Genomic DNA, 27961 nt, shown 5'->3' with positions numbered 1-27961 from the left:
AAAGTAAAAAGCTTTGGATTTTAAATGGTATGAAATTGACTAGCAATTGACTCTCCTACCTTTTCGCCCCAAGAACATCGATTGTCTGCCTCTTTATTTTCTTTTTTGTCCATTCCATCTAGCTGGCTCGAGACTCAATTGATCCTCTTTAAAAATTTGCCTTGGATTCGGATGCTTTAACATATATATAAATAAAAGCCACTCTTTTCATGATCCTCAGTAATGGGCAGGTTCAGAGAGGCGGAAAGCCTATGGAACGGACTGGTCAAATATAATTCCCAATCCCAATAGCTTTGCACCAGGAAAAATATATAGGACCAGCCCTCGGTAACTTTTAACCAACAAATAAAATGAAATAAATAAAAATGTATAGTCTGTAAGAAGCCTCAATGTGTGTGTTTTTCTTCCGTGAGTGTAACCCGGGATTTTCCTAAATGTGTTCAGGTCTGCACCTTGATAAGGGAATCGGGGGCTTTCTTGTCACACGACAAAACCCTAAAGAAATTAAGATAAAACCCTTGACATTCTGAATTCTCTTTTGGGGTCGTGCGTGGCGTTGGCGTTTTGTGCCTGCCGCCTCCTTATCCGGGATTAAACTGGCAATTGGTTATTAATGAGTAAACGGGCTTTAAAATGTTAAGGGAACACTTAAAGGGGGGGGGGAGAGAGAGAGTCTGGCCAATTTCTTTCCTAGCCTAAAGTTCCCACTTCCTAGACTTTAACTTTCTCCCTTTAGGGGAGACTGAAATGTGCGCAACTGGGCCTGGAAACCTCTCTCTCTTTTGGCCAACATAGATCCTCTGTTTTCTTCCTTCGGAAGGCGCTTCTCAGCATTGCCAACTGCTTAGGCCTTTTCCAAGACCTCACATCAAAGAGAGGCGCATCATTTATTTTTATTCTTGGGAGGCGCTCTTTTTCCAGACCTTCGGTGCGCTTCCACCTTCGCCCACCGCCCACCCGCCCCTTCGCTCCGCTCTCCCTTTTGCAAGTTCTTCGGATTCCCATTCTTTGAACCTGTGATTGGAGGTTAAAGTGCACCAGGTTGCAATGGGAGAAGGAAGCTCTTAAACAATAAAGGCCCGAATATGTCTCTGTGATCAGGTCGCTGCCCTCTGCCTTATCTTTTTAAATGCAAATCTTCTTTGGGGGCTTGGAGCAGCTATATTACCCGGGTGCCTCCCTCCCTCCTTCCTTCTCTCCCTCCCTTCCTCCCTCTCTCTCCCCTCCCTCCCTCCCTCTCCCTCTCCACGTCACCTGCCTTGGGTGCTGGGCCGGGCCTGGCCATTGCTCAGAGCGCCTTGTCAACACACAGCGCGGAGCCTCGTCCCGAGCGCGGCGAGCCTGGCCGGCCGATGGAGCCAGTGGCTCCCTGACCATCGCGCGTCGGCTGCGCTCTCGGCTCCTCTGCGCCCAGAGGGAGGGCCCCTAGACCACCGGGTGAGCGCCGATCCTCGCAGCGCACCGGGTTCCCCCCCAGGAAAGGGAGGCCAGGAGCCCAACGCCGGCGCCCTTGCAGCAGTATGTGGAGGAGAGCCCCTCGCCTCCGGCCACCATGTACGTGAGTTACCTGTTGGAGAAAGACGGCGCCTCCATGTACCCGGGCTCGGTGCGCCACGCCGGGGGGCTCAACTTGGCGGCGGCGCAGAACTTCGTGGGCGCCCCGCAGTACTCGGACTACGGCGCCTACCATGTGCCCGCCGGGATCGGGCTGGACAACGCGCAGTCCCCGGGATCGCCCTGGCCCGGCGCCTACGGGGCACCTTTACGCGATGACTGGAACGGCTACGGGCAGGGGGGCGTCCCTGGGGCGGCCGCCAACGCCGTGCACGGACCCTCCGGCGCGGCAGGGTTGGCCTACAGCCCCGTCGGGGACTACCACCCGCACCCTCACCACCATCACCCTGCGCAGGGGCCGCCGGCGCCCCCCTGCGGAGTCCCCGCTTCCGGGGGGCTGATGCAGCCGCTCAACTCGCCGCCCGGCGCCGAGCATCTTTCTCCGGGCGGCCAGAGGCGGAACCCCTGCGACTGGATCAGGAAACCCACGGCAGGGGGACCCGGTAAGGAAGGAGAAGGGGCAGGGAGGGATGGCTCGTTGGGTGTCCGGAAGAAGGGGCTGTGGGGCGCAGGCCTGGAGGAAGCCTGGTCACCTTATCACCTACAGGCTCAGCGGGCCGAAGTTGTTCAGTGGGGCTCAGGCGACGCAGCGGCACTCTGCACCAGCGCCGGGGCACGGTTGCCGTGGGAGGGGAAAGACGGAAGAGCTAAGAAAGCAAGAACGCTGGAAGGGACCGCGGCTGGTCTTTCCCGTTTCAAGGGTTAAGGTGACGCGCACACCTCGATTAAATTGAGCCCGGTGTTGGGGGTATTTGGTCGGGGACCGAGGCCTGGTGTGAGGATCTCTCTCGGATTTAAGCGAGACAGCCATCATACGGAGCCTTCCTTTGGAAATATACATATATTCGGACTGGATCCAGGGTTGGCGTGTCTTGCAGGGATGGTGGAGCCGATCGCCAGTGCTGTGAGGCCGGAGGGTTGGGCCGCCCTGCGCGCGCCTGCTCGCTTTTAGTATCCAGTTCCCTCGTAAAGCCCGAACCATTAAAACGAATGTCATCATCAATAGGCTTCCTGTGCTAGCCTAAGGCAGTGTCAGTTTAAAAACGAATATTATTTCCTGCTAAGTTTGAAAGCCACGCGCTACTCCAGATTCCATATAAACTTTCTCGGAAGTAAGTCCGCTGGCGTCAGTGGCGCTTTACGGGCTAGGAATACCTTGTCCTGTCAGTTTATTATACCTCTGCCTCCCCTTAAAAGGCATTTGCTCGGAGGTAAAGGCTGTGTACGCCTTGCTTACACTGAGTAAATCCCAGTGAAAGCAGCGGGACTTCACTCCTGAGTTGACAAGGCCAGGATTGAGCTAGATTCGTGCATTAAATATTGGGGAAGGTAGTTCATTAATAGTGGGCAAAGGAACAAAGAGCGAGCCAGCACATTCTCTGGTTCGGATCTGAGTGTAAAAGGCGGTGGCAAATAAGCTTAACAGGCTGCAAATCCACAAACTGCAGTCCACAAAACTGAACTGCTTCTCTGAGACATCGCGACTCTCTACAGTTCTTAAAACCAACGGGTGTTTTGCCCTTCAGGGGAGCATGAATCTCAGATCCACCGCGTCTGAAGTCATATGTCCTACATTTGTGCCAGGATCCCAGCTCAGGATTTACATGGAAGTAAATCCCGTGGAAAGCAGGGGCACTTCCTTCCAAATGAAACTGCGCGTTCTGCAGCTGCGCTTCTCCAATACCGTTTAAACTATTTCACAGATTTAGCCTGGATGAGCCGGGCTGTCACCAGAAAGGTTCTCAGACTCTCTCCAGCCTGGTCAGTTTCCTCCGGGATTCATTCCTGTTGGGCTGGTGAGTTTCCAGACTGTACAAAACTACAGATCTGATTGGAGACAGGCATCTTTATCGCCCGAGCCAGTTAAACTGAAGCATGTGGGCACTAAAACTGCCATTCTAAACACAGGAGACACACGCACACATTTCCTGGGGAATCCGTCCCGTTGCAAATTAATGGGACTTTCCCTTTCACGGAGCTTCTCAACCTGGCGAGGTCAAGCCCCATATATAAATCCAAGCACTGCCGCCGAGCTGAAATTTGTGGCTGGCAGGAACTGTCCCCCTAAGGCCTTTCCAATCTGCAGGGGGGTTTCCCACCGACGTTTTCTTTCGGGGAAAGGGACGTAGCTACGTGAGAGATCACCTGCTTTGCATGCAGAATGTCCCGGGTTCGATCTCCGGCATGTCCCGTGTCTGAAACCCTGAAGAGCCTCTGCCAGTCAGTGTAGACAGCACTGAGCTAGATGGGACCAATGGTCTGACTCTGAATAAGGCAGATCCTATGCTCCTTTGTCACCACCAATATAAATAACTTGGCTTTTGTAAGGGTTATTTCGAGCGCTGCAAGCGCTCCACGTATTGTACTAATGACATTCCTTACCGTAACTTTGATCGTAGGGTAGGTGAGGCCAGGATTACTTGATGCGGAAAGATCTGTGATTTTGGCAGTCGGTGGTCCCCGGACCTGTGTCCAGCTTCTCAGCTTCGCAGAATAGGTAGCTATCTCCACCCTCTCTCATCGCTGGGTTTTTGTAAGAAAGGGATATTATGGCGAAGCGCAGCTCCCCGGAGACTTGAATGTGTTCCAGATGTGTAGGCGGGCATGAATGAACGCGGGAGGCATGACCCAGGCAGAAATTGAAAGCTCGGGAACCCCCTGAAAAGCTGCAATCCTAATAAACACACTTAATAGCGCAAATCATAGGCATGTTCACTCGGAAGTAGTAAGCCCCCGTTGTGGGCAACGTCTATGAAGGATTGCAGCCTGGATAGGAAGCAAGTCCCATTCAATTCAGTGGGAGTTAAACCAGAGTGAATATGCTTCGGATTATACCATAATGGTGGCGTGGGGATTTCCGTGGGGGATTGTAGCTGGAGAATCTAGCTCGTGTGTGCGTGTGTGTAACAACAACAACAACAGAGAGCCGGCCACGGATGGCTGGGGGCCGATGTGTGGACCTCTGTTCTTTACGCGTCAAGTTGCTGGCGTTAATTAGACAACTAAGATCACCCTTCCGGGAGCAAGGATCAAAGCTCAGGAGCAGGAGAGGGCCTCGGCTGACGTTGCTTCTCTAGTGATATTTGAAGCCGGATGACTTGCTGACTGTGTGTGGTTCAGGGATCTGAACGACGCATCGGCTGCTGCCCTGCGCAGTGGACGCGCGACTGTAGAAAGCAGGGAGTTTTCTGGGACTTCCCGCTTGGAGTTGATCGGCTGCGCAGAGAGTGGAGGAGCCTTGCTTTGGAAACTTTGGTGTATTTGCGAAAGGGGGGGGCAGTGGTGGTGGTGGTATTGAAGAGCAAATATACAACTCCTTAAAAAAAAAAAACCTTTGTTCCTTATTGTCAATATTTAAAAGAAAACCACTAAATTCGCATATAAATTGTTACCTACAAGGGAAAGTGGTAACCCGCAGTGAAAGCACTCAAGGTTGAATATCAAGTAATGTAACCTACTTGCAGTTGAATTTAAGTTTAGAATTGAAGCGTAATCGGTTTTAAAACTCTAATCCTTCTACTAATCTGAAACAGAAGGCAGTTTCATGAAAACCCCCCCCCCGGGTTTACTCTTGAGTAATGCCTGTAGGATCCGGTTTCTATCCAAGGGCTCAGCTAGTAAATTATACAATTTCTGTGAGCAGTGCTTTGAAGTCTGTGATACAGTCATCCATTCAGAATCCCGTGGATAAAATATTGAGAGTTTAGAGAGCGGTAGAATTATTCACACGAAAAGATAAAATGTACGTATGGTCGGATTGTCAGAACAATACTGAACCTCTTATTTTAACCTAATGCATTCTTGTTTTGCCTTGACCCTGAAATATTTGCTTTAATGGAAACTGGTTGTATACCGGTAATCCCAGAGGCCCTGGAAGCCTCCACATTCTTGCAGTTCCCTTCACTTGCGAATGTCGGTCCATGTACTTCTAATGTTCTTCTGATGAGCAGCTCACTAATTCTAGTGAAGGTTCAGTCTCAGGACAAAACACACTGGGAAGTGCGAACATGTGCAAGGAACCAGCCTCAAGGACTGGAAAGTTCTCTTGAGCAAGACGCGTTAAAATGAATCCAAATTTAGCAAGGGTTTGCGCTGCTGCTCCCATTGAATTTTCAACTACGCTTGCGCAGGAGAACTTCCAGTGGTTTGTTTTTTAAAAAATCAGGGTATTTGCAGCTTCAAACACACAGACGCACACTGAATGACCCGGATCCACATTGGACTAAGAATTCAGAAGCAGTCTATAGTTGTCACGGAGATGCAAGGGCTATTGCCTGGGCTGTACCAACGTCAGATTTTGGATGAGGGAAGAATTGCCCCTATGAAAAACAGATTCCTTGATTAGCATGCTGGGAAGTTTTTGCCCAGCCTTCTTCCTGAACTGCTAGTTTTCTCCCGGCAGAGATTTGTTTTCTACAGATGAACATGCCACGATGGGGGGAACCCCCCCCAGTCTGAAGTGGTACAGCCCAGACCCAAGTTTCGTGAGAACTGTTTTAGGACACAGCGTGGAGATGGGGAACTTGTGACTATTGCACTACAAGTCTAATAATCTCTGACCATTGGGCATGCTGGCTGGGGCTGATGGGAGCTGGAATCCAAGAGCATCGGGAGGGGCCCTGTGGTATAAAATGTACATGAGCTTGTAGTGAAGAGATCGATTCCCCGGCTGCTCGCCAGAGGAAAGCGCGATCTGCTTGGCTTCCTAACCTCGTACCAGAAGGGCAAAGGCATTGTTCTTGTATGCAAGAGGCTGATCTGAAGATCCTGTGGGAACAGCTTGATCTAGCACTTTTTCTGGATTGAGAATAATAAGAGGCAATGGGGGTCCCCTGCACTCCTCCGCGACAACACGCGCGTTGGCCTTGCTGCAGGACCCTTTCCTGTCAAGCTGATGCCGGGCTTCATCCTTAAATCATTGGCTGGTGCGCGCGATTGGTTGTGCATTGGTTTCTGACTCATTGGGCACATGCATACCTTTGTAGGACCAGCTGGGCTGCTAATAATCCATGCAGAGAGGAGGTGATCCACGGCTGGGCAGCTCTTCTCTGCAGCCCCCCGACCAGGGCTTGGCCACCCGGCCAGGGATGAGCAATCCCTCTCCTTCCTTTACTCAAGAAATATCTCCTCCTCCTTTCCAAAGTCTGTTCTGCATCGCTGGTGGGGAGAGCGTGTCTTGGTGGGCTTCCCAGTGCCTCTGACTGTGCATACTCCAGAGTAAGCACATTTGAACACAATGGGAAGTAGCATCTCCGGTATGCAAAAAGCCCCCCCAGGTTCAGTGTCCCAAGGTTCAGAGAAAAAAATCCTCTCTGAAACCCTGGAAAGTTGTATTGCTTGGTATTTACTCCAGAGTAAACGTATCTAGGATCTGTTTGCATCTCCTGGTTTAGAGATGTGGAACCTGTGGCTCACCAGATGTTGGCCATGTTGGCTGGAGCTGATGGGAGTTGTGGTCCAACAACATCTGAAAGGTCCCCCCCCCTTCTCCTCTGGGACCTAGGGAAGTGCTTGCCAGTAGCCTATCATTAATTTTAATTCCCATAGGTTACCTCTGTTTGTTTGTTGCAAACTTTTGCAGCCTTATATACCTTACATGTGAGCAAGTCCCACTGAAACCAAATAGGATCCTATGTGTGCTTGACTCTCCCACTGAGAGCCAAGAAATTGCTCCCCCTTTGACTGGACCATGCCCTTGAAACGCACGGAGACTGCAACCCTACATCAAACTCAATGGGGCTTTCTTCTGAGTAGATATGCACAGGATCCTGCTGTAAACAGATATCTCACCCCAAACTGTGTTCAAGTGCAACTAGTTAGACCAGAATATAACAATCTGAATTCCAATACATTAGTGAGACCTTGTCAACATACACCTCCGCTCTGCCATGAACTCACAAACACACTTTTTGCAATGTGGGAATGACTAATAACACTCACATATAAGTACTGGCTGGCTTTATATGCCTGCATTATTATCCCCATGAGAGAGAGGCAGAAGTGATGGGGGTGAATGGGAAACAGATTCGAGGTACTAGTGTTACTTCACAAGGCCCTAAACAACTCAGACCCAAAGGACCTTAGGGACCACCACCTGATTCCTTATGCTCCACCTCAGTCATCTGAGATGGTCAGATGGGACACTTCTGGTGGCTCCCTGCACCTCTGAGGTTGGGTTGGCTTTCACTACAGACTGAGCCACTTTAGTGTGGCAGGGCCTGTGGAACTCCCCACCAGTAGAGGTTTGCCAGAAGCCATCCCTCCCTTCTTCCAGAGCTGCTGTATGAATGTTGCAGTATGAATGTTCTCTTCTTAACTAGTTGGTATTTATTAAAGTTCTATGGGTGCTTTTTGCTGGTTTCATTACTATATCTTGCATACCACCGTGATATTCTTTTAATGAAAATGTAGACTGGAAATAATAAATATAGATCATGGATGTAGCAGGAGGTTCTGCATCTACAGTAGCCTTTGCAAGTGCAGACTGGTAATATGGTGCCTTGAGTGAAGAAAAAACTTGTCACACACACCCTAAATATTTCTTATTTTCACAGTAATTCCTTTTGGCACAGCTGCTTTTTAAATGGATCTTCTCTGTAGGTACCCATCTAAATATAGGCTATTCTTATTTTTTTTTATTTTGCACCCCCTCAGCTAGATGCCCTGTGCAGAGGAACCATCCTAAAGCCAGCACTGGCCTTTGCCATTCTGAGGCCCTGCAAGCAGATGCTGGGCTGGGGGTTGAGTGGAGTTAGAATCATAGAATTGTAGAGCTGGAAGGGAACCCCAAGGGTCATCTAGTCCAACCCCCTGCAATTTCAGCTAAAGCATCCATCTCAGTTAGATAGTCCAAACAGCTGGGGGGGGCACCAGCTTGGGGAAGGCTGATCGTACAGCACATCCTTCACCATCCTTATTAAGAAGAAAGTCCCACTGAGATCAGTGCCACTTGCTCTTGAGTGAGTGTCCTTAGGATAGCAACCTTAGAAGCAACCTCTAGGAAAAGGTCGCAGAGGGCAAGAGGGTCCTCCAGGCGTCCCCTTAGTCTTACTTGTGATGCTAATATTGTTCCTCCCTTCTCTTTGGCAGACCCTCATCTGTCATGAGGAGGGGGCTTTAAACCTATCTTGCTTTGATATACACCTTCCTTGCTATTGTTCCTCCCTTTCCCCTTTCCTGCCCTCCCCTCACCGGAAAAGAAGAGAAAGGAGAGGGAGGTGGAACAGAAACTTTTCGCAGTCAATATTGAAATCTGCCATTCCTCTCTCATTCTCTCTCTCTCTCTCTCTCTCTTTCCTGGGCGGGGGAAGGGAGGGAGCATTGGTGGCTGCGGCAGCTGAGAGTGGGAACAGGCCCTTGGGTGGATTGCAAAATTCTCCACAGTAGATGGGGGGGGGGGATCTCTCTCCCGCCCACCCCATATCTTCACCCCCAAGCAAACCAGTGGTTGATTTTCTGCAGTCCTCTCTAGGAGGCATGATTGGCCTTTATGTGGCTCCCACGTGGTGATCACAGAATCTCTATCATTTCTTTATATCATAAAACGTATATGCATTTTGATTGTAAAAACCAAAACACAAAACAACCCCACTACAAAGTGGTTTACAAAAGTAAAAAAAAATGTAAGTCAAGGAAACAGTTAAAACCAGCTATTTAAAACATTCCAAAAAATATGATATCTTAGCGATAAACTAAAAACCAGATTAAAACACATGTCAAAATTCAACAAACCTGGATGCCTAAACAAAAATGATTTGAGCAGGCGCTGAAGTGGCCTGTCTGATGTCAATAGGCAGGGAGTTCCCAAAGGCGAGAGTGCTGCCACACTAATAACATTAATGTTAGTACAATACTAAACACTTTAAATGCATCTTTACATAATGCAATGCAAAATCCTCAGGCTGCAGTCTTTATCTGGCTTAGTGGCTTACCTGGGAGTAAGCCCCACCAAATGCAATAGGACTTAATTTGAGTAGGCATGGATTGTACTGTTAGGGTGAAATTGGTGGACTAAAGTTACTTAAGTCTTTTTGTTTCAATGGGTCTACTCTGAGTATAACTAACATTGGCTATCACCCTTAAAAATCCCAGAGAGAGAGAGAGAGAGAGAGATCACTTAAATACATAGATAGTAATCCAGTCAGAAAGAAGCTTCTATTATTTTTCTCCTGTCTTGAGAGTCTGACAAAATATTTGCAAATGGTTAACTGACATGTCTGCTTTCTGACACAATCCAGGGAAACTTTCCAGTGGATCAGGCCCATTATTTTCTCTTCTCTAAGCTCTACCTAGTTCTTAAAGGCTGTCGTCCTCCCCTGCCTCATGCCCTGCTCCCAAGCAGAGGAAGTTTCCCCCCAGTTGCGGGAAATGGCTGGTCTCTTAAATGTTTGGGGGTGTCACTCGCCAGGTGTTAAAAAAGCATAAGGACTTGGGGTTAAAAACAACAGCAAATCCAACCAAATAAACAAAAAGTGGCAATTCTGCCAGTTCATTCTGTCTTAAATCATTTGTCTTCTGAATCTCTCTCTTAGTTAGCGAGATCCTGGGATTCGCTGGGGAAAGTTTGTGTGAATATACTGTACTGTAAATCAGACTTCATAAATCTCTTGCCTCACAGATCTTCTGGACTCCCAGGTTGATGGAAGTTGTAATCCAGAAAATGTGGAGGGCACCAAGCTGGTGAAGGCTGATATGATATGATATGATATATGATATGAGTGACTTCATCCATGGAATAGTGTGGCTGGGTTTGCGCTCCAGTTTTGAACTGAGGTGCAGGGGTTCAATCCCCTAAAAGCCTTAATTGGTCCTTGATTGATTTTACTCAACATAGTTACATTATTTTAACCTGGACAACAATTCTGTAAAGTTGTGATTTTGGATCTGGGTCTTCCCTCTTATTAAAAACCCCCATCATACTTGAGATAACACAGGCTGCTGTTATCAATAATGTGGGAAAATGTGCAATGCATGTGCTCAGACCCTTTTTAAAATTATTATTGTTTATAAATACAAAACAAAACCCCAAACTATATTTATAGGGTGCCTTTCAGGGTTACCTTGAAATGCTTCTGCCATTTTAGGAGAACAGCTTTCCTGACGCCAGTCCAAGTCTGAATGGGCTTGTGGTTTTAAAAAAAGTTTTAAATAAAAATGTCATTTTATCAAGAGTGGATTGTATTTGGTTTGAAAAATAGTCTGGAGGCAGAATTAAAGGGAATCAGACCTTGAAGTACAGCAGGTGGGAGGCCACATAAATTTTGTTAATTGGCCGTGTAATTGATTGGTATTCGGATTGCTATTTGGTATTGATATAATATTGGACTTTTGTAATTGAAAATTAATAAAAAATATTTAACAGAAGGAGGAAGAGGAGGTCATTTTTGTGGCTTGGGAAAAGTGGTTGCCATATGTTTCTCTCCCTTTCCAATTTTGCTCAGATTAGGGGGAAGTGTAAGTGGCCCAACCTGCATGGCTGCTGTGAAAACAGGCTGATGGATCCATTGGCCTGATCCACCAGGATCGGCATCTCCCGAGAAGAGTCATATTATAAACTCCCAGAGGCAGAGCACCAGCTTGGACCTGCAGAACGCTCTATCTTCTTTTCCCAGCACCCGGGAAAGAGCCTGAAACTGCTGCCAGCCAGTGTCCTCAGCACTGAGCTAGATGCAACAATGGTTTTTTGGCCCAGTGGAAGACCGCCTCCTTTGTTCTGTTTTGGACGCCCCTTTCCCCCCAGCTGCTGTGTTTTTTGTTTTATTTTCAAAGGGAGGGGGGCAATATGGCTGAAACTGGGAAGGCTAGGTCTTCTGCGTTTTATTAGGAGCCCCCTCCCTGCTCCCCCCCGGTGCATTTGAATTCAAGGAGCCCAACCTCTTCCGAACCCCTTTCTTCCTTTCCCGCAGTGGGGAGGGGAAGGGACCTGACTGTCTCCATTCAAATACGCCGCGCAGAGCGCGAGGAGAGAATGAAAGCGCCTGCCGCCCATTTGTTCCAGGCAACCCGCCTGCGCCTGCGATTCGGGGGCGTTCCGGAGGCTCCTCGCTTTGATAAGATCGCCTTGTAGCGCATTGTCGGCGCTCGTGTTCTCCATTGAGCGGCTCCAGGGAGCTCCCTCTGATCAGCCTTGTCTTCGTCGCGGGGAAGCTTTTGTCTGGGGGCTGCAGGGGCCGCGCCTTTCTGCCCCTTTTGTTTTTGTTTAGCCTCACCAAAGTCAGCCTGCCGGCCATTAAACACCTACAGGCAGGCAGAAGAAGCTCAGATCTCTCTATTTATTTGTGGTGCGAGTGGGGGTCTGTTTAAGAAGAGAACCAGTTAAACGAGAAGCGGGAGAAAAGACCAAAGGCCAGTCGCAAACAGACGCCTGGAAAGCGCAGTGAATTTGGGAAGCGCAGTGAATTTGAAATTGTCATGGCGCAATTTATTCTCCTGGTTTGGCCAGCTGTCCTGGGAATAAATTCCCCAGGGAATGGGGCAGTCAGGTTTTTTTTAGGAGGAGAAAAAATGTAGAAAAGTACTGGAATTGGCAAGTTCTTGCATTTGCGTTTTATAACGAGATTGATCTATAGATAAACCTTCAAACCAGGAGGGGGAATTGAAATTTAGGTAGAAGCCACTCCTTCTTACGCTCTGGCCCAAATGTGTTTGTGTATAGCTCTGCTTGAAAAAGCCCTGGCCTAAATGACTGTAGAGCTCCTACATTCGTCATAAAATTGACTTTGTGGATTGCCCCGTTCCTATTGCCATCTCATCATATGACTTGTAATAAGAAATACTGGTGTAAATTAAGCTTACTTCCCAAGCGTGCTTTTTAATGCCTTCTGAGTAAAACCCACTGGTCTTTATTCTAGATTAGAACAAGTAAACTGACTGATCTGCGCTCCACTTTGAATATATAGGTTCTCATAATTATGGCATTAACTGAAGCTTATTCTGAATGAAAGGTGAAGTACCTTATAGAATCGTAGAATATTGTTTCTTGTGGTTTATCTCTCATTTACAAGTGGCAGTGTTCAAATCAAAGCTTTCTAATCCTTTGAAACTGCAGGAGTAAAGAGCTGATCTCCCAGCCAGATAGGGCCTGCCTGCATATTTAAATCAATTCAATCCTTTTGCTGTGAATGGCACTGATGCCTTCATGTGTTTGGAAGGAAGTCAGTTGTTTTACATGGACTTTTATTGATAAGCAAGAGTGCTTGTTTCGGAACCAGATAAATCACTTTACATATTTTATCATAATTAGTAATAAACTCAGATCTCACCTTTTAATTAATTTTTTTAAAAAGCACAGTTTACACAACATGAAATTAAAATAGCATCATAATACAAATAACTACAGCTATAAAATAAAAAAAGAACAGGAAAGAATGTGGTTTATAATCAACGCAAATTTAGGGCCAGTGTGGTGTAGTGGTTAAGAGCGGTAGACTCGTAATCTGGTGAACCGGGTTCGTGTCTGCACTCCTCCACATGCAGCTGCTGGGGGACCTTGGGCTAGTCACACTTCTTTGAAGTCTCACTCACCTCACAGAGTGTTTGTTGTGGGGGAGGAAGGGAAAGGAGAAGGTTAGCCGCTTTGAGACTCCTTCAGGTAGTGATAAAGCGGGATATCAAATCCAAACTCTTCTTCTTCTTAGGGTTTTTTTTTTAAGTCGAGAGAGAGAGAGAGAGCACCAAATATAGGTGCCAAGGAAGGAAGGAAGGAAGGAAGGAAGGAAGGAAGGAAGGAAATTGTTGAAACTTAATTCCAAGTTTTAAAATGCCTCTCCTTGGAGAGAGATTTCAAAGGTGGAGTGCCACCACCAAGAAGATTATATTTCCTGGTTCCACCCACTTCATCTCCTTTGAAGGCACCTGCAGAACACTCTTCCATGACCATGACCCTAGCGTATTGGCAGGTTGGTGTGGTGGCAGGAGGTCCTTCAAGTACCCTGGTGCCAAGTCAGGAAGAGCTTGAAGCATCAATGCCAGCATTGTGAAATCTGCCCTGCAATGAACTAGGGTCCAGTGCAGCTGTTCAAGAACTGGTGTGATATATTCCTAATCATCACTTAAACATTATTTTACCACCCTTCGTGTTACTAAAAAAACCGATGAGTAGGGTACAAGCAATGAAATATAAAACAAAACAGAGAAACCCTTTGAAACATACATAAGATCCAAATGTCTGAGTAAGCATATATGTCTTAGGCTGCAATCCTAGCCCCCCCTTACCTGGGAGTAAGCCTCACTGAATTCAATGGGGCTTAACCTCTGCGCAGACATGGTTTGGATTGCTCTGTTAGCCTGACACCAAAAAGGGTTACAAAGTGGGTGCCAGGCAAGCCTTCATGGGGAAAGCATTCCATAAGGATTCCAGGTAGCTATCGTACATCTCCATTGTTTCTGGACAACCTTCAAAGGCAGCCTCACCTACATTGAACGGCCACAGTCTAATCTAAAGGTTACCAGGGCACAGATAACCATGGCAAGGCAGCCTCTGTCATATTTAATGGGGATTTGTATTTGACTGATCATAGATAACAAAGTACGTGTATCTGAAGTTTTAATTTGTGGATTCCGTTTCAGAGGTCTTGCCTTCAAGGGCCAGACAGCTACTTTCTTTTCCAGCTGCCTCACAGTTTAAACAAACAAGCGGCTTCTGCTTACCCACTCTGTATTGCGAAGGCTAGCCGAGAGCAGGGCAACACAGTTTCCAGAAGGGCGATGATCATGCCAGGAAAAACAACAACAACAACAGTCTTGTAGCTCCTTAAATGTGAATAGATTTATTGTAGTGTGTTTGTGGAAATGACCATTTTGTGAATGTACTTATCTTTATAGGCACTTGATCTTTGCACTGAAATGTTGCAGGCTATTATGCCTCTTGCATGTCATGACCTTTGGCCCCATTGTTTATATCTTTCGCCTCTGTATCCATGTATACACCTGCAAACTAAGGACAACACATCATATATCAGATGTGTGAGAAATCCAAATGTTTCCTCCTTGGAGTGTCTGCAAATTTTATTTACAGGTAGGTAGCCGTGTTGGTCTGCCATAGTCAAAACAAAATAAAATAAAAAATTCCTTCCAGTAGCACCTTAGAGAACAAACTTAGTTGGTCTCTAAGGTGCTACTGGAAGGAATTGCAAATTTTATGTGTGTAAAATTTCCATTACTAGAGAGGTGTACACTCCACCTCACCCCCCACATCCAATTCAACTGTGACTCCCCCCCCCCCACAATACCACAAAACTTTATCCTCCTATCTTAGTAGATAGCCCATGTCTAAAGAGGGAATAGTTTATGGGGAAATATGTTATGTGTGATATGCAGTTTAATGAGAAAATAAACAGCATAGCACATTACTTCTTGAGTTTGTGATGCATTATATATACAGACATACCTCATGTTATGTTTGCTTCATGTTATTTTTTTCAGGTTGCATCCCGCGGCAACCCGGAAGTACCGGAAAGGGTTACTTCTGGGTTTCGCCGCTCGCGCATGTGCAGTAGCGCTAAATTGCACTTTGCACATGCGCACAAGCACCAAATCGCACCACGCACCTGTGCAGATATGGCACTTCAGGTTGGGGGCTTTTCACGTTGTGAACGGGCCTCCTGAACGGATCCCATTTGCAACCAGAGGTACCACTATATTATATAAACTGCACAATGACACGCAATTTGTTGTTGTTGGTTTGTGTAAAAAGGCAATGAAGTAGCTCAGTTGCTTAGAGTGTGGTGCTGATAACACCAAGGTCGCAGGTTCAATCCCCGTATGGGACAGCTGCATTGCAGGGGGTTGGACTAGATGATCCTCAGCGTCCCTTCCAACTCTACGATTCTATGAAATATAATTCAGTGGAAATAGGGCAAAACATGTGTTTAACTCTCCCGCCCACGCCTTTGAAATAAATGGGAATTAAACTTTAGTTTGGTTGTGACTTAAGACAGCACTGCTTATATGAGTTTATACACATTTGTGTAAGTGAGATATTTTTGACTCAGAAGGTAGTTTAGATGAAACGGTTGGGACTTGATTCCCAAGTTCTAAAAATGTTTATTATTGTGATATAAATTAAGCACAATTTGAATGACTGATACTTTGATCTCCAATATTAAGTGATCTGTTTGGGACAAAGGTAAAACTGTTAACAAGACTTTACCAAAAAGCAACAACGCGGTTCCTAGGCTTGTTTTGATACTTTGTAAATGATCTAGTGAGACTGTACACATGAAATGAACTATGTTTGCCTGCAGCTTCCATTCATTTCAAGGGGGTTATGAGTGCAGGAGAATTTCCCACTGGATTGAACCACAGAGACAAGACCTAGCCAAACTCAAGCATGTTGAAAGTAAACTGAAAAATGAAATATGTGTATTAAATACCTCCCACTGAAGTTTAAAGTGTCTGTTTATCTGGGTTGTGCATATCAGAGAGCTATTCTCCAAAAATACATTTACGGTACTTGAAGAAGTGGCACTCCACTAGGTTTTACTCAAAAGTAGGCCCACTGAAATGAATGAACATGACTAAGTTCGTTCCATTAATTTAAATGGGTCTACTCTGAGTAACACTTAGTGCAATACCACCCATTAATTCTATTGAAGTTTTGGGACTCCATTCCTAGTAAGTGGAAGTTTGTAGAAGTCATAACAGGCCAAATTACAGAGTGCCAAATAATAATGTAGATGCACAAATCAAGGTGCACCCCCCCCAAAGCATTGCTTTACGGTTGTGTTTTTGTGTGTGTTTGGCTTGGGGGCCATAAACCCAGCAGCTGCCTCCTTTTTACAAGCGTGCATTGTTTGAAAATCACTTCCTCTTGAAGCCAGACGTTTGAGGGCTTATAATTTAAACTAGCAGGAAGAAGAGGGATCCCTTCTAACCTGCTGTGTTTGCGGGGGGGGGGGGGATGGGGTGGAAATAAGCAACAGTTAAGTTTTGGAAACTGAAAAGTCCCAGGGTTATTGGAAGCCCTCCTGCATAAACATGCCAAGCAGGGATATTTTGAAATGTTGCTTTGCTTTGCTTTGGTCAACTGCCTACAGAAGCCTCAGTTGCTAGAGACGAATGGGGATTTTTTTACAGGGGCCAGGTCCTTGCTAAAGCCAAACGTTCTCCAAATATACCGTCCAAAGAATGCGCCAAAGAAATGGTGCTGTAATCGCACTTCCTTTAACGGACATGCATCTCTCTCCTCAGTGAAAACCAGGACGAAAGACAAGTACCGCGTGGTCTACACAGATCACCAGCGGCTGGAGCTGGAGAAGGAGTTTCACTACAGCCGCTACATCACGATTCGGAGGAAAGCTGAACTGGCAGCCAATCTGGGACTGTCAGAGAGACAGGTGCGACTTTGGCTATTTCTTTGCTCTGTAAGATGTCCAAGGCCCCTGCAGCCTCCCAGAAAATCCTCTTTGGCATGGTGCTTTAGCTTCAGTCCATAAAAAAAAACTTATCAGTACAATCCATTAACCAGTCAGGCCAAGGTCCTCCCATGAATCATAGAATTGTAGAGTTGGAAGGGACCCCAAGGGTCATCTAGTCCAACCCCCTTCAATTCAGGAATCCATCCCTGGGTGGGCTTGAACCACCAACCTTCTGTTTAACAGCCAGATGCACTGACTCATTGTGCCACCTGCTCTCTTAAAAGCCTCATGTTTTTTTTTTAAAAAAGTATGTCAGCTAATGTCCTTCCAAGAACAAAAGCATGGGACTTCCTGCACATGGTGTCTTTAGAAAACTGCCGTCTGTTGAATCAGACACTGGTCCACCTAGGTCATTAAGGGTGATACAGACTGGCGACAGCTCTCCAGGATTTTGAACAGGGGTGTTTTCCAGTCAGGGATTGAACCTGTGACCTCTTTGCATGCAAAGGATGTGCTCTCCTATTAAGCTCTGGCCTTTCTGTCTAGAGAGGCATTATTATATAGGTATACTTGCCAGCAAGCCAGGAGTTGGCTATGGCTGCTAATTGTGTATAGGCTAAGTGGCAAAGCTGGATTCTGTAATGAACGAGAGAAATTGCTTGGCTCAAGGGAATTGTAAACCACAGCTTTCACATTCATATGGGAGATAGAAATCTAACTTTAAAATGTATCTTTATTTTTGTGTGTGCTATACTCCTTTATTTGCTAAACTACTACTACTACTACTACTACTATGTACTACTACTACAAATAATAATAATAATAATAATAATAATAATAATAAATTTTATATACTGCCCTTTATCCAGGGCAGTTTACAAGATAAAAATACAAGATAAAAGCACAACTAAATAGTTAGAACAAAAACAAAACAAAACAAAAAAACCCTGCTCCCACAAACACATCAGCTAAATACCTGATTGAAGAGGAACCAAACTTCCAATGAACTGCAGCTGTTTATACCCCTTCCTCTATTCAGTGCAAGAGCAGGGAACTTTTAATCCTACAGAATTTTTTGTACTACAACTCCCATCAGGGCTAGCTCAATGTTTTTTCTTGCTCCAGAAAAGATGAAGCCATACAATACCCCAGGCCAGCTAAGTTATTTTAGCACCTGAAGCAAAGAAATCCCTTAAGTGCCTCTTGGAGGGCAAAATCATAGTAAATAAACTTAACCATTTGCTTCCTTTTCCTGACACTTAAAATCTGCTGCCTGAGGCAGCTACCTCACTCTGCCTAATGGCAGGGTTGGTCCTAGTTCCCATCATCCCTTACCACTAACCATGCTGACTGGGGCTGATGGGGTTGCAGTCCCTCAGCACCTGGAGGACCACAGGTTCCCCACCTCTGATTCAAAGCATGCATTATTGGATTTCAGAATGGCTTTCTCATCTGCATGAACTTAGAAATGCATGCATTTAGAAATGTGGGTTAAAAGGCATGTTTATGTGTCCCCTTTGAAAACATCCTTTCAAGTCCTTGTGCTGAAAGTGTTAGGTAGGTATGAGGCTAAGTTCTATGGCAGTGGAAGTGAGGGGTATTCATTTACATGGCAATATCATCTCACTTCCAAGGAGCTCACAACATTTGTACTAGCTCTCCCACCTCCCATTTTTATCCTCATAATGACCCAGTGAGGTTCTAACTGGTGGAGACTAGTGGGTTTCATGGCTGAATGGAGGTTTGGAAAACTCATGCCCTAGGTCATAGGCAAACTCCAGCTCTCCAGATGTTTGGGTCTACAATTCCCACCATCCCTAGCTATCAGGACCAGTGGTCGAGGTGATGCGAATTGTAGTCCCAAACACCTGGAGGGCCGGAGTTTGCCTATGCCTGCCCCCTAGGTCACTACACTTCCAGTGCTGTAAGTTTGTACAAAGATTCACTCCAGAGTCAATCAGCTCAAGTCAAGGAAATGATTTTGAGCAAATCAACACTTCTGCTCCTTGGATCAGTTTTAATCATAGGATTTCCCTGGATGTATCTATTTCCAAGAGAATGCTACAATCTAGGGCAAGCGTCCTGGTGTCACATTTCGGTTGGCAGACCACCCTGCAGAGACCACATCACAATGTTTCGTGAACGGTGTCAACTCCCCATGAATTTGATGGCAAGCCGTTCAATCCACTCCAAATAGATGTCATCCGCACCCCCACCCCTTTTAAAAGCATTGCTACCCTTTTAGTTCTGGCAGGTTATTTGTTCTTTAAACATTCAGCATGATAACAGTAAAAAGTTATTATGTACGCATGGACTTGCTTTGCTGTGCAACGTAGCACTGTCACCCCAAAAGCCAACTACCAAAACAGGTATGTGGCTGAGCAGTCATTCCATGGGAGCACTCATTCTGTGGCTTCACAATTTTATGCGGAGTGTGTTGGGGGTTGTTGTGGGCTGCACTGAAGACTTTTGTATGAAAAGGTTTCCAGGTCTAATGTCTGATAGACCTGGTCAGGCCATGGTGATTAAACACACACACACACACAAACACACACACACACACACACAGAGAGAGAGAGAGAGAGAGAGAGAGAGAGAGAGAGAGAGAGAGAGAGAGAATTGGATGTCTTTAATCAAAACTGCAAGGAAGGTTCCTGACTGGCCCATAACCTATTTATAATGCCAGATGTTGGCCATGGAATTTAAGAAGTCGTTCAAGATAAAAGTGCCTTTCAGCATATGATATGCAGCATTACTCTCACTCACTGCACAAAACCCAGCGGTATCATCACTTTCTCCTTAGAGGATATGATTTCTGGTCAAAACATACCGGTAAATATGAGGTGGGGTGTGTGTGCGCGTGTGTGTGTGTGTGTGTGTGTGTGTGTAGTTTATAGTTTGTAATTTTAAGCAGTATTAACCATTTTTCTTTAGCTTTTGGCGTACTCCATTTTCACTGGTTGGACGTTCTCCAGAGTGTATTGATACTTTATTGCAAGGAGGTATGGGGCCCTTAATCAAATCTAACAAGATCCACTCTCTGACTTTCCCCAATTTTAGCCAAGTTATGCCCTCTGTAGCTTTATAAATAAAGTAGGTAAATGCACAAAGAGGGCAAATCCCCCCCCCCGCCCCTGCCTTTCTGGAGTACATGGCTTGAGAATTTCACTTGATTTTCATTCAAATAGTGATATACAGATTATTCACAATTTACATGCATTAACGTGTGCACATTCAGCTTTATGCACTTGGCAAAAAGACCATTTTTTTTTGAAAAAATTGGGGTGGGTGTCTGGGAAAAAAACCTGTTTGGTAATCCCACCTACATTTGAACCTAATGTGTTTTGACTACACACAATTTTGGCTTGAGGCGCTATCTGTTGAACACAATCCTAGATGTTGTATGTTGGCCAGGCATCAATATCTGGAGGGCCACAGGTTCCCCTTTCCTAGTTTTAAGGGATCTTCAGCACTACTTTGAAACAAGTGGCTACTGGCTCACCAAAGGAAGCCACTGGGCTTTGCTCCAGAGACACAGGAAATATTGGATTAAAGTTTCATAACAATGTGGCCAATCTAAAAGCGATGAGGGCCATTTCACTGCCTTTACTATTTCATTTCCCATTTCATGCAACATGGGAGATGGGAAAAGCACCTCTGATGTGGAATGCTTTTTCTGTGATCCTACAGAAGTGCGGAGGATCTATTGTGCTGAGAACGTATGCTCTGTCTATGCTCACGAGGCATTCTGAACCTTAAGTCCAGAGTCTGAAATGACCTAGCTGCAGCACTGAGAACTTGCTTAAATCCCTTCGGTGTCCATGGAATCTTGGCACACTTGGACAGTGTTTTAGGTTTGAGGCGGAAATGACAACTCCATGTGTGCTCATATATCCAGTTCACATATTGGGTTATGAGGCTGCTTTGTATATATCAACATGCTCAGGAGGGAGAGTTTGTTTATTCCACTCCAATCACCTTAAGAGACTTTCCAGGCAGCCTCCATAACTGCAGTCTTTGCGCATATTATAAAAGTCACACACCTTCATTCTCAAAGTCCAAGAGAGTTGTGTTTCTAGCTTTTCTGAGTGCCACCCCTGTTCCGAGTGCCCTTGGGTTTCCTGGAAATGCATTCGTTCTGAGTCAGGCTCCCATGTGCATAATGGCTTTCCTTTTCTTCTGTCACTTATATAAGGGCTGGTGTTTTGATGATGGCTGCATTGATTTCTAGAGTCCCAGTTTGGCAATGAAAGCTGTAAGAAATCAGCTAAGCTCTAATGTTCCATATCCGTTTGCTACTGTGGTTTTATTTTGGATATAAACCTGGGATTGATTTTTCCATTCCCACTCTTCCTGTTTTGAGCTTGCCATTAGTTTCCCACTCCAAATATATATTCCCTTAAAATGGGGTGAGAGGAGCCCAGCTTAGCCACTTTGAAAAAATAGCCCCCATGAGCAAACCATTCTAAATTGAAACTAATGTTCAGCATGCCAAAACAATTTCCAGTCCTAAATATAGATATATCAGTTCTAGAAAAACTCTTATTATGTCAGTGATATACAATAGCATCAAATACAATCGAGCAGAATTGCAAAGTATGAAAAAGTCTCTGTAGCATGGATGGAACAGTAGGTCATGTAATGGTCCAACGAGGCTGAAGTGGACGGAAACTGGACAGTGATTCCAGATAAGGTGCACTGTTCCGATGTTACTTCTTCAGCAAAGTCATAGGTAACTGAAATTTTAGACTGAAAAATAGATACAAATATAAAATATACTAACATGAATACAACAATACACTGCAAAAAACAACAACAGAGGAAACACATATGGTGGAAGATATTTCAAGGAACAGTGCTCATAAGTATATGTAAACACTGCTGATACATTGAAAACCACCAAAAGATTTCAATGTATCAGCAGTACTTATGAGCACAGGAAGTTTTTGACTGGCTGGACCAAACATTCCCTCGCATGTACACTGTAGGAAAACAAGAAATGTTGTACTTGACTGCTACTTATGTATCTCATCCCACAACTAACATACTTTTGGGCAACTTAGGTCTTCCTCACTATGGGGAAAGATGAACATATAGACAATACTAAACTAGACGGACTAGAATTCTGACTCTGAATAAGGCAGCTCCCTGTGTTCACATGACAAGGCTCTTTTCTACAGGGCTGACCCTTGAAGTGGGAAGGAGGTGTGCCATGGGCCTCTCTTACATTGAATGAAGTCATCTAGAGACACAGAGGCAATTTCCTGTGCTGAATATACACTCACTGCTTTTGATACCCACCAAATACAGTATAGACATTGAGTTGCAGCAGATTTTGGAATTCTGCTCCTGATATTATATTTTAACACCTGATAACAATGTCATCATTATATTTTATTAGCTCTTCAGTTGCTGTTGTTGAAGAACATGACATACTCAAAGAAATCATATTGCCCTGTTTGGTTGAAATTTTAACTCTGGAGGCTCACACATTAGTTTATAAACATGGAGCACAATTCAGTCCAAGTGAATTGGACTTGACTTTGTTTGATTTCCATGGAAAATTAAGAACATGCTTAAGTATATGTACATATGTATCTAAAAACAGAGGTTGGTACACTTTTCATTCCAGTGAATTGAGCCTCCCACTCATTTTTGCCCCACAATTAATGTTTACCCACTGATTACTTTAAATTTTTTAAAATTATTGAGGGTATTGTTGGACCACTTGATGTTTTTTCTGTGACAGCAATTGTAATGCCCTGTGCTAGATGCTGTATGATTTTTATTGTATTTTTATTGCTTCTTTTATTTCTTATCTATGCATTTAGTATTAGTAGTGTTGTTGTTATCTCCTTTTTGATTCATTTACTACCTGCCTTCTAAACCATTATCTCAAGGTGATTTACATATAATTAAGAACAGTTAAAGGCACAACAGTAACAAATACATTTAAAACAAGACTTAAAATCCCAATAAGTGGACACTCATGGTAAAGACTCATTTATCCAGCTGGGAAGTACCTCAGAACAAAAATGTCTAATTATTTCCAGAGTGTGCACCTAGTGAGCATCTGTCGTATTTCAACAGCAATGCTATTCCACAGAATTGAAAAAGTGATACAACATAAGAAATAAAAGAAGCAGTTAAAATTCAGTTTAAAAAGCAGTGTAAGCATTTAATGCAAATAGTGTGCTATCTCTTATCTTCAACCACAAATCCACAGACATGGTGCAGACCACCTGAATGAAGCTTGCAGATTACTGATGGTCCCTGGATCACAGTCTGGGAGCCCTTGGCCTAAATCCTGTAATAGTGGGTTAGTCGTCATGTCTACCCCCCTATTGTGTTTCAGGTTGATCATGTGCTGTCATTTTATATTTTTAAAAGCGCCCCTCATTTATGTGACTAGAAGTTCACTGGGTGCTTTTTTGGAAAACATATTTATTGACTGTAAACCTCAATCATCTTCTTTTTTTTTAAAGTTGCAAAACTGCTCTGGGAGAAGGTGGAGGTAGGACCACACCCATCAGCCAATGTGCTCTGTGGGTAACTGGCTCTTCCTTCCACATTACAGAACCAGTTTCTCCTGAGCCCACTTAGCCCAGTCTTCCTTTAGCCTGCATGGAGTTTTCTGCACCTGCTGTCATATGTGACTTAATGCCTGGAAATGTGGGTGTGGCTAGCCCAAAAGTGAACCTAATTAGCCTCAAACTGGGATGAGTGTGATTGCAGAGTGCAGACACAAAAGTGTTTTTTTGGTATGTCCAAATGCACTCTTTAACACCCTTCCACTGAATTAAAGGGGCTCAGAAGTGTATCACTTGGGCCAGACTGTAACCATTACATTTTGGTGTGAGGAAAAAGAGATACCTCTAATTTAATAATTCAGGATCCTAAAAGTTCTGCTAAGAAGATGCAAACTTAACAATATGGAAATTGTGTTCCATCTCCATGACAATACAAGTTTGTTTGCTCCCTCTTTCCCCCTGAAAACATGTTATCTTTCTACTTTGAAAAGGAGAGCTTAGATTCTCAGGAATTTATGAGGAGCCCACCCTCTTTCTACACATTCTCCACACCCTGTCCTTTTCTGCAGGATGGGAAGATTTTTTTTGCTCAAACAGCCCAAACCTCTGAATCTTTTCTTGAAGTAAGTCCCACTGTATTTGTGGACCTCCTTCGCAGGTAAGCAAGTGTAGGAATGCAGTCTTAGCTGTAGTCCATAAAGTACTGTACTTTCTTAGTACATATTGAGGAAACACGTAATGTGGAAGGACCATAGCTCTGTGGTAGAGGATCTGCCTTGCAAGCAGTAATTCCCAGGTTCAATCTCCAGAATCTTCAAGTGGGATAATGGGAGAGCCATTATCATGGGTTTATAGCACTAAGTTGCTGGGACTTATTTTGTATTCCTCTTCCCCCAGGTGAAAATCTGGTTTCAGAACAGGCGGGCAAAGGAGAGGAAGATCAACAAGAAGAAGTTGCAACAGTCTCAGCCAGGGGGTGTGCACAGTGGATCAGAACCCATGAGCCCAGTGTCCTCCATGCAGCCAGGGACAACCGGCTCCGGCCCCAATGGAGGAGGAGTGTTGGGTGCTCCCGGTTTAGTGCCAGCCACTGCACAGTGACAGCCGCTGGGGAGAAAAGACTGAGTAGCTGGATACGTCCTGCTCTCCTTCATTGAAGGGGAGGCACACATGCACACCAGCCCCTGGTGGGAAAGGCCACTGGTCCATTGGTGAAATCGATATGGGGACACGGTGGCTCTGCTTCCCACCTGGACTTCTGTACACAGCACCACACTCCAGCTTTTGGTTTGCTGCGCATTTGTACACAATGTACTGTGATCAACCCACATTGTGTTGCAACAGGGGATGGGAGGAGAGTTGATTCCCCCCACCCCCATAATTTGCTTCACTTCGTTTCCACACTTGTGGTAGGTGCCACACAACTGACACTCCTCTTTGCAAATGAAAAACACTGTTATCTCAGGGAACTGGGCCTGGAATGCCTTCTGTTGTTGTTTGTTTGTTTGTTCTCGTTATTCCTGTTTTTTATTACCAATGTTGTTGAGCAAATGATAAATATTAGTGGGCGAAAGAAAACGGGGGGGGGGGTTAAAGCATATTTCACTTTGTTTTCCTGGTACTCTAGATATATCAAAAGGAGCACTGTTTTACATGACAGCTCGCGGGGAAGATTGAGACAAGCAGCAGCTGAAATGCTCCAAAGAAATGGCTTGATACAAATTGCTTGCACAAGAGACCGCAAAGTTGGCGCTGAAGGCCATCACTTCAGATTTATGCATGTCTGTGGCATTGCAAACTGGAAAGAAGCAAATCCATTTTGATCAGGAGGTGGTTACTCAAGCAGCAAATGTTTAGAAAAGACAGGGTTTACATCTGCAGAAAACTTACCGGTATATATGAGGCACTCAGGACCACAGTTAGTGGTACAGCATCTGCATTGCATGGAGAACATCCCAAGTCCACTTCCCAGCTCCTGCACTGAATTGTACAACAACACTATTGTACCCTGCAATGGATTTAAATTGTAAATTATTTGGGGGCCAACCTGGAGTAAGGAGCATGCTTATAGTAGGGCTGCAATACAGTGGACGCTCGGGTTGCGAACGCGATCTGTATGGGAGGCAGGTTCACAACCTGCAGCGCCCGCAACCCACAGGATCTGCGCACACGCGGGTTGTGATTCGCCACTTCTGTGCATGCGCGAAGCCCCGAACCTGGAAGTAACCTGTCCCGGTACTTCCAGGTTCGGCGCAGTGCGCAACCCGAAAACACACAACCTGAAGTGGCCGTAACCTGAGGTATGACTGTATGTCTTGAATTTCCTGGACATAGCCAGGATTCGGCAGCCGAAAATGTCCAGGAAAACCTTGTCGTATGGCAATCCATGTCGGAAGTGACAAATTTCCTTTAAAATAGTTCCAAAACCTCTTTTTTTGTATCTTGAGATTTTGCAAAAGAAGCTCAACCATTTTTGTTTGCGGATTTTCACTTTTTGAAATATGGCAACCCTAAATTATACAACACTGGGTGACAGGAAAATAATTATCTGGGCTATTGTATCTATGATTGATTCATTCACATGTGCAAGTCATAACTCGATGCTACAGTTATGTGAGAAGCATCCACGGGGAATCCAAGCCTAGGTTTGTACTGATTTCACTGGATCTATTTGGAACAAGGTTGTTGTTGTGTTTTTTTTAAATGGAGATTATGAGATTACCAAATTGATCCCCAAAATTCCAGGTAATATCCAAGGGTTTTTTTGTTTTTGTTTTTAAAATAAAAATAAAAGAATACTGTGTGTAGTTCTGGTCACTCAGCACACCTGAAAAAGGTTATTGTAGAGCTAGAAAAAGTGCAGAAAAGAGAAAGCAGAATTACTGGGGGCTGGAAAAACTCTTTGAAGGGGCAAAGTTATCGAGGCTTTTTTAGTTTCGAAAAGATGTGAGGTGGGGGGGTGGTCATGACAGGTTTATAAATCATGCATGCTGTGGAGAACATGGAGAGAGAGATTTCTCTCCCTCTCCCATAACACTAGAACTCGGGGAAATTCAATGAAGCTGAACATTGGAAGATTCGGGACTAAATAAAGTACCGGTACTTCACTACATTGTGCATAGTTAACAGGATGTTGGGACAGCCACCAACTTGAATGACTTTAAACAGAGATTAGACAAATTAATGGAGGATAAAGCTATCAGTGGTCACTAGTCATGATGGTTATATTACCTCCAGTCTAAGAGGCAGGGTGTCTCTTAACACCAGTTGCTGGGGAACATGAGCAGAAGAGTGCTTAGTTCTGCTTGCCAGCTTCCTACAGTCATCTGGTTGGCCAGTGTGACGGGGGAAATGTTGGACCAGTTCAAGTTCAGTTTATATTTTTCCACATTTGAACCCCCTACATCCTCAAAGGAGCACTTGATTTCACCACTTGCAGTTATGTGCCATTCCACTGTTAGAATGATCCTGCGAAGCCGTCTTAGACTGATCATGACTGGTCAGAGCCCAGCAAGGTTTTGAACCCAGACTCTTCATCACAGGGCTAGTTCTTCCAAATTAAAAAAAAAACTGGTATGCTCTTTAATTAACTTTGTTAACCAAGTAGTATACGAATAGCATAAATAAAATACCGCTGGCTAAATTGACCTGATTATTTTTTTAAAAAAAAAAAAAAAAAAACACGCTTTCCATATATTTTCATAGTATCTCACGAGGATGTGCTTTGTGATTTAAACCCAGTTATCTGTAGTTCCCTAGTAAGCAGGATCTGCCTAGTAAGCAATCTATAGGAGTTCAGCATTGGAATAAAAAGGAGCAAGAAACTACTGCCTCTAGGCAGGTGCAGAGTGCCACGTTTTCTCCACTGAGCTTCATCCAAGTCGTGGCAGCAAACGACTGCAATAGAATTAACATCTTCCCCACTCCCGCCGTCTGACATGCTGAAATTCAACAGGTGCAACTTCCCCTATTACTGCCAGAGGCCAAGGCTTCACCTGTTGAATTTCCGTCCCTTTTGAAGGAGACCTGTGGCAGAGAAGTGGGGGAGGAAGGGCCATAATCTAGGATGGAAAAACAAACCCCATTTGTTTCTCCCAGGCAAGCTGGAGCCCCGGCACCTCTTTAAAAAGGGATTAATAATAGCCTAATAGCGGTGCAGGGCGCCAAGGGCAGGCGCAGCTGAAGCTGGCCTGCTCGGCAGCTCTGGAAGCCGCCGCAGCCACACCCGGAGCCTCGCCAGGCAAGGCAGGCAGGCAGGCGACGGAAGAAGTCTCGTGTGCCCCCGTTGCTATGGAACGCAGGTCAATAAAGCGTGTTTGGATTGTGGAGCGAAGCGCAAGGTCTGTTTGCTTAGTGGTTAGAGGTGCAAAAGTCGGCATTGTCCCACTGGCAGCGGAGCTCGCGGGGGGGGGGGGGAGGCAGGAGGCTCCGCAGCCGGAGCTCGAGGGCGCCCCGGCTGCG

At 45.2% G+C, this 27961-nt stretch overlaps 1 protein-coding gene across 2 annotated transcripts; it reads left to right on the top strand.

Annotated features, from left to right (window-relative positions):
• The first annotated feature begins 1461 nt into the window (after positions 1-1461).
• On the top strand, positions 1462-25562 carry CDX2 (caudal type homeobox 2). Of its 2 annotated transcripts, XM_033146415.1 has the most exons (3): positions 1462-2057; positions 16804-16949; positions 24398-25562. In XM_033146415.1, exons 1-3 carry the CDS (start codon positions 1553-1555, stop codon positions 24599-24601), a joined length of 855 nt encoding a protein of 284 aa, XP_033002306.1. In that variant the 5' UTR covers positions 1462-1552; the 3' UTR covers positions 24602-25562. The 2 variants fall into 2 exon arrangements, with proteins under 2 accessions (XP_033002306.1, XP_033002307.1); XM_033146416.1 differs by lacking the exon at positions 16804-16949.
• The last annotated feature ends 2399 nt before the right edge of the window (positions 25563-27961 follow it).

The sequence above is a fragment of the Lacerta agilis genome, chromosome 4 (assembly GCF_009819535.1).
Source record: "Lacerta agilis isolate rLacAgi1 chromosome 4, rLacAgi1.pri, whole genome shotgun sequence".
In the NCBI taxonomy this organism is placed as follows: Eukaryota; Metazoa; Chordata; class Lepidosauria; order Squamata; family Lacertidae; genus Lacerta; species Lacerta agilis.
The sequence above is the reverse complement of the archived record's forward strand: the minus strand, read 5'-3'. Positions and strand labels throughout refer to the sequence as shown.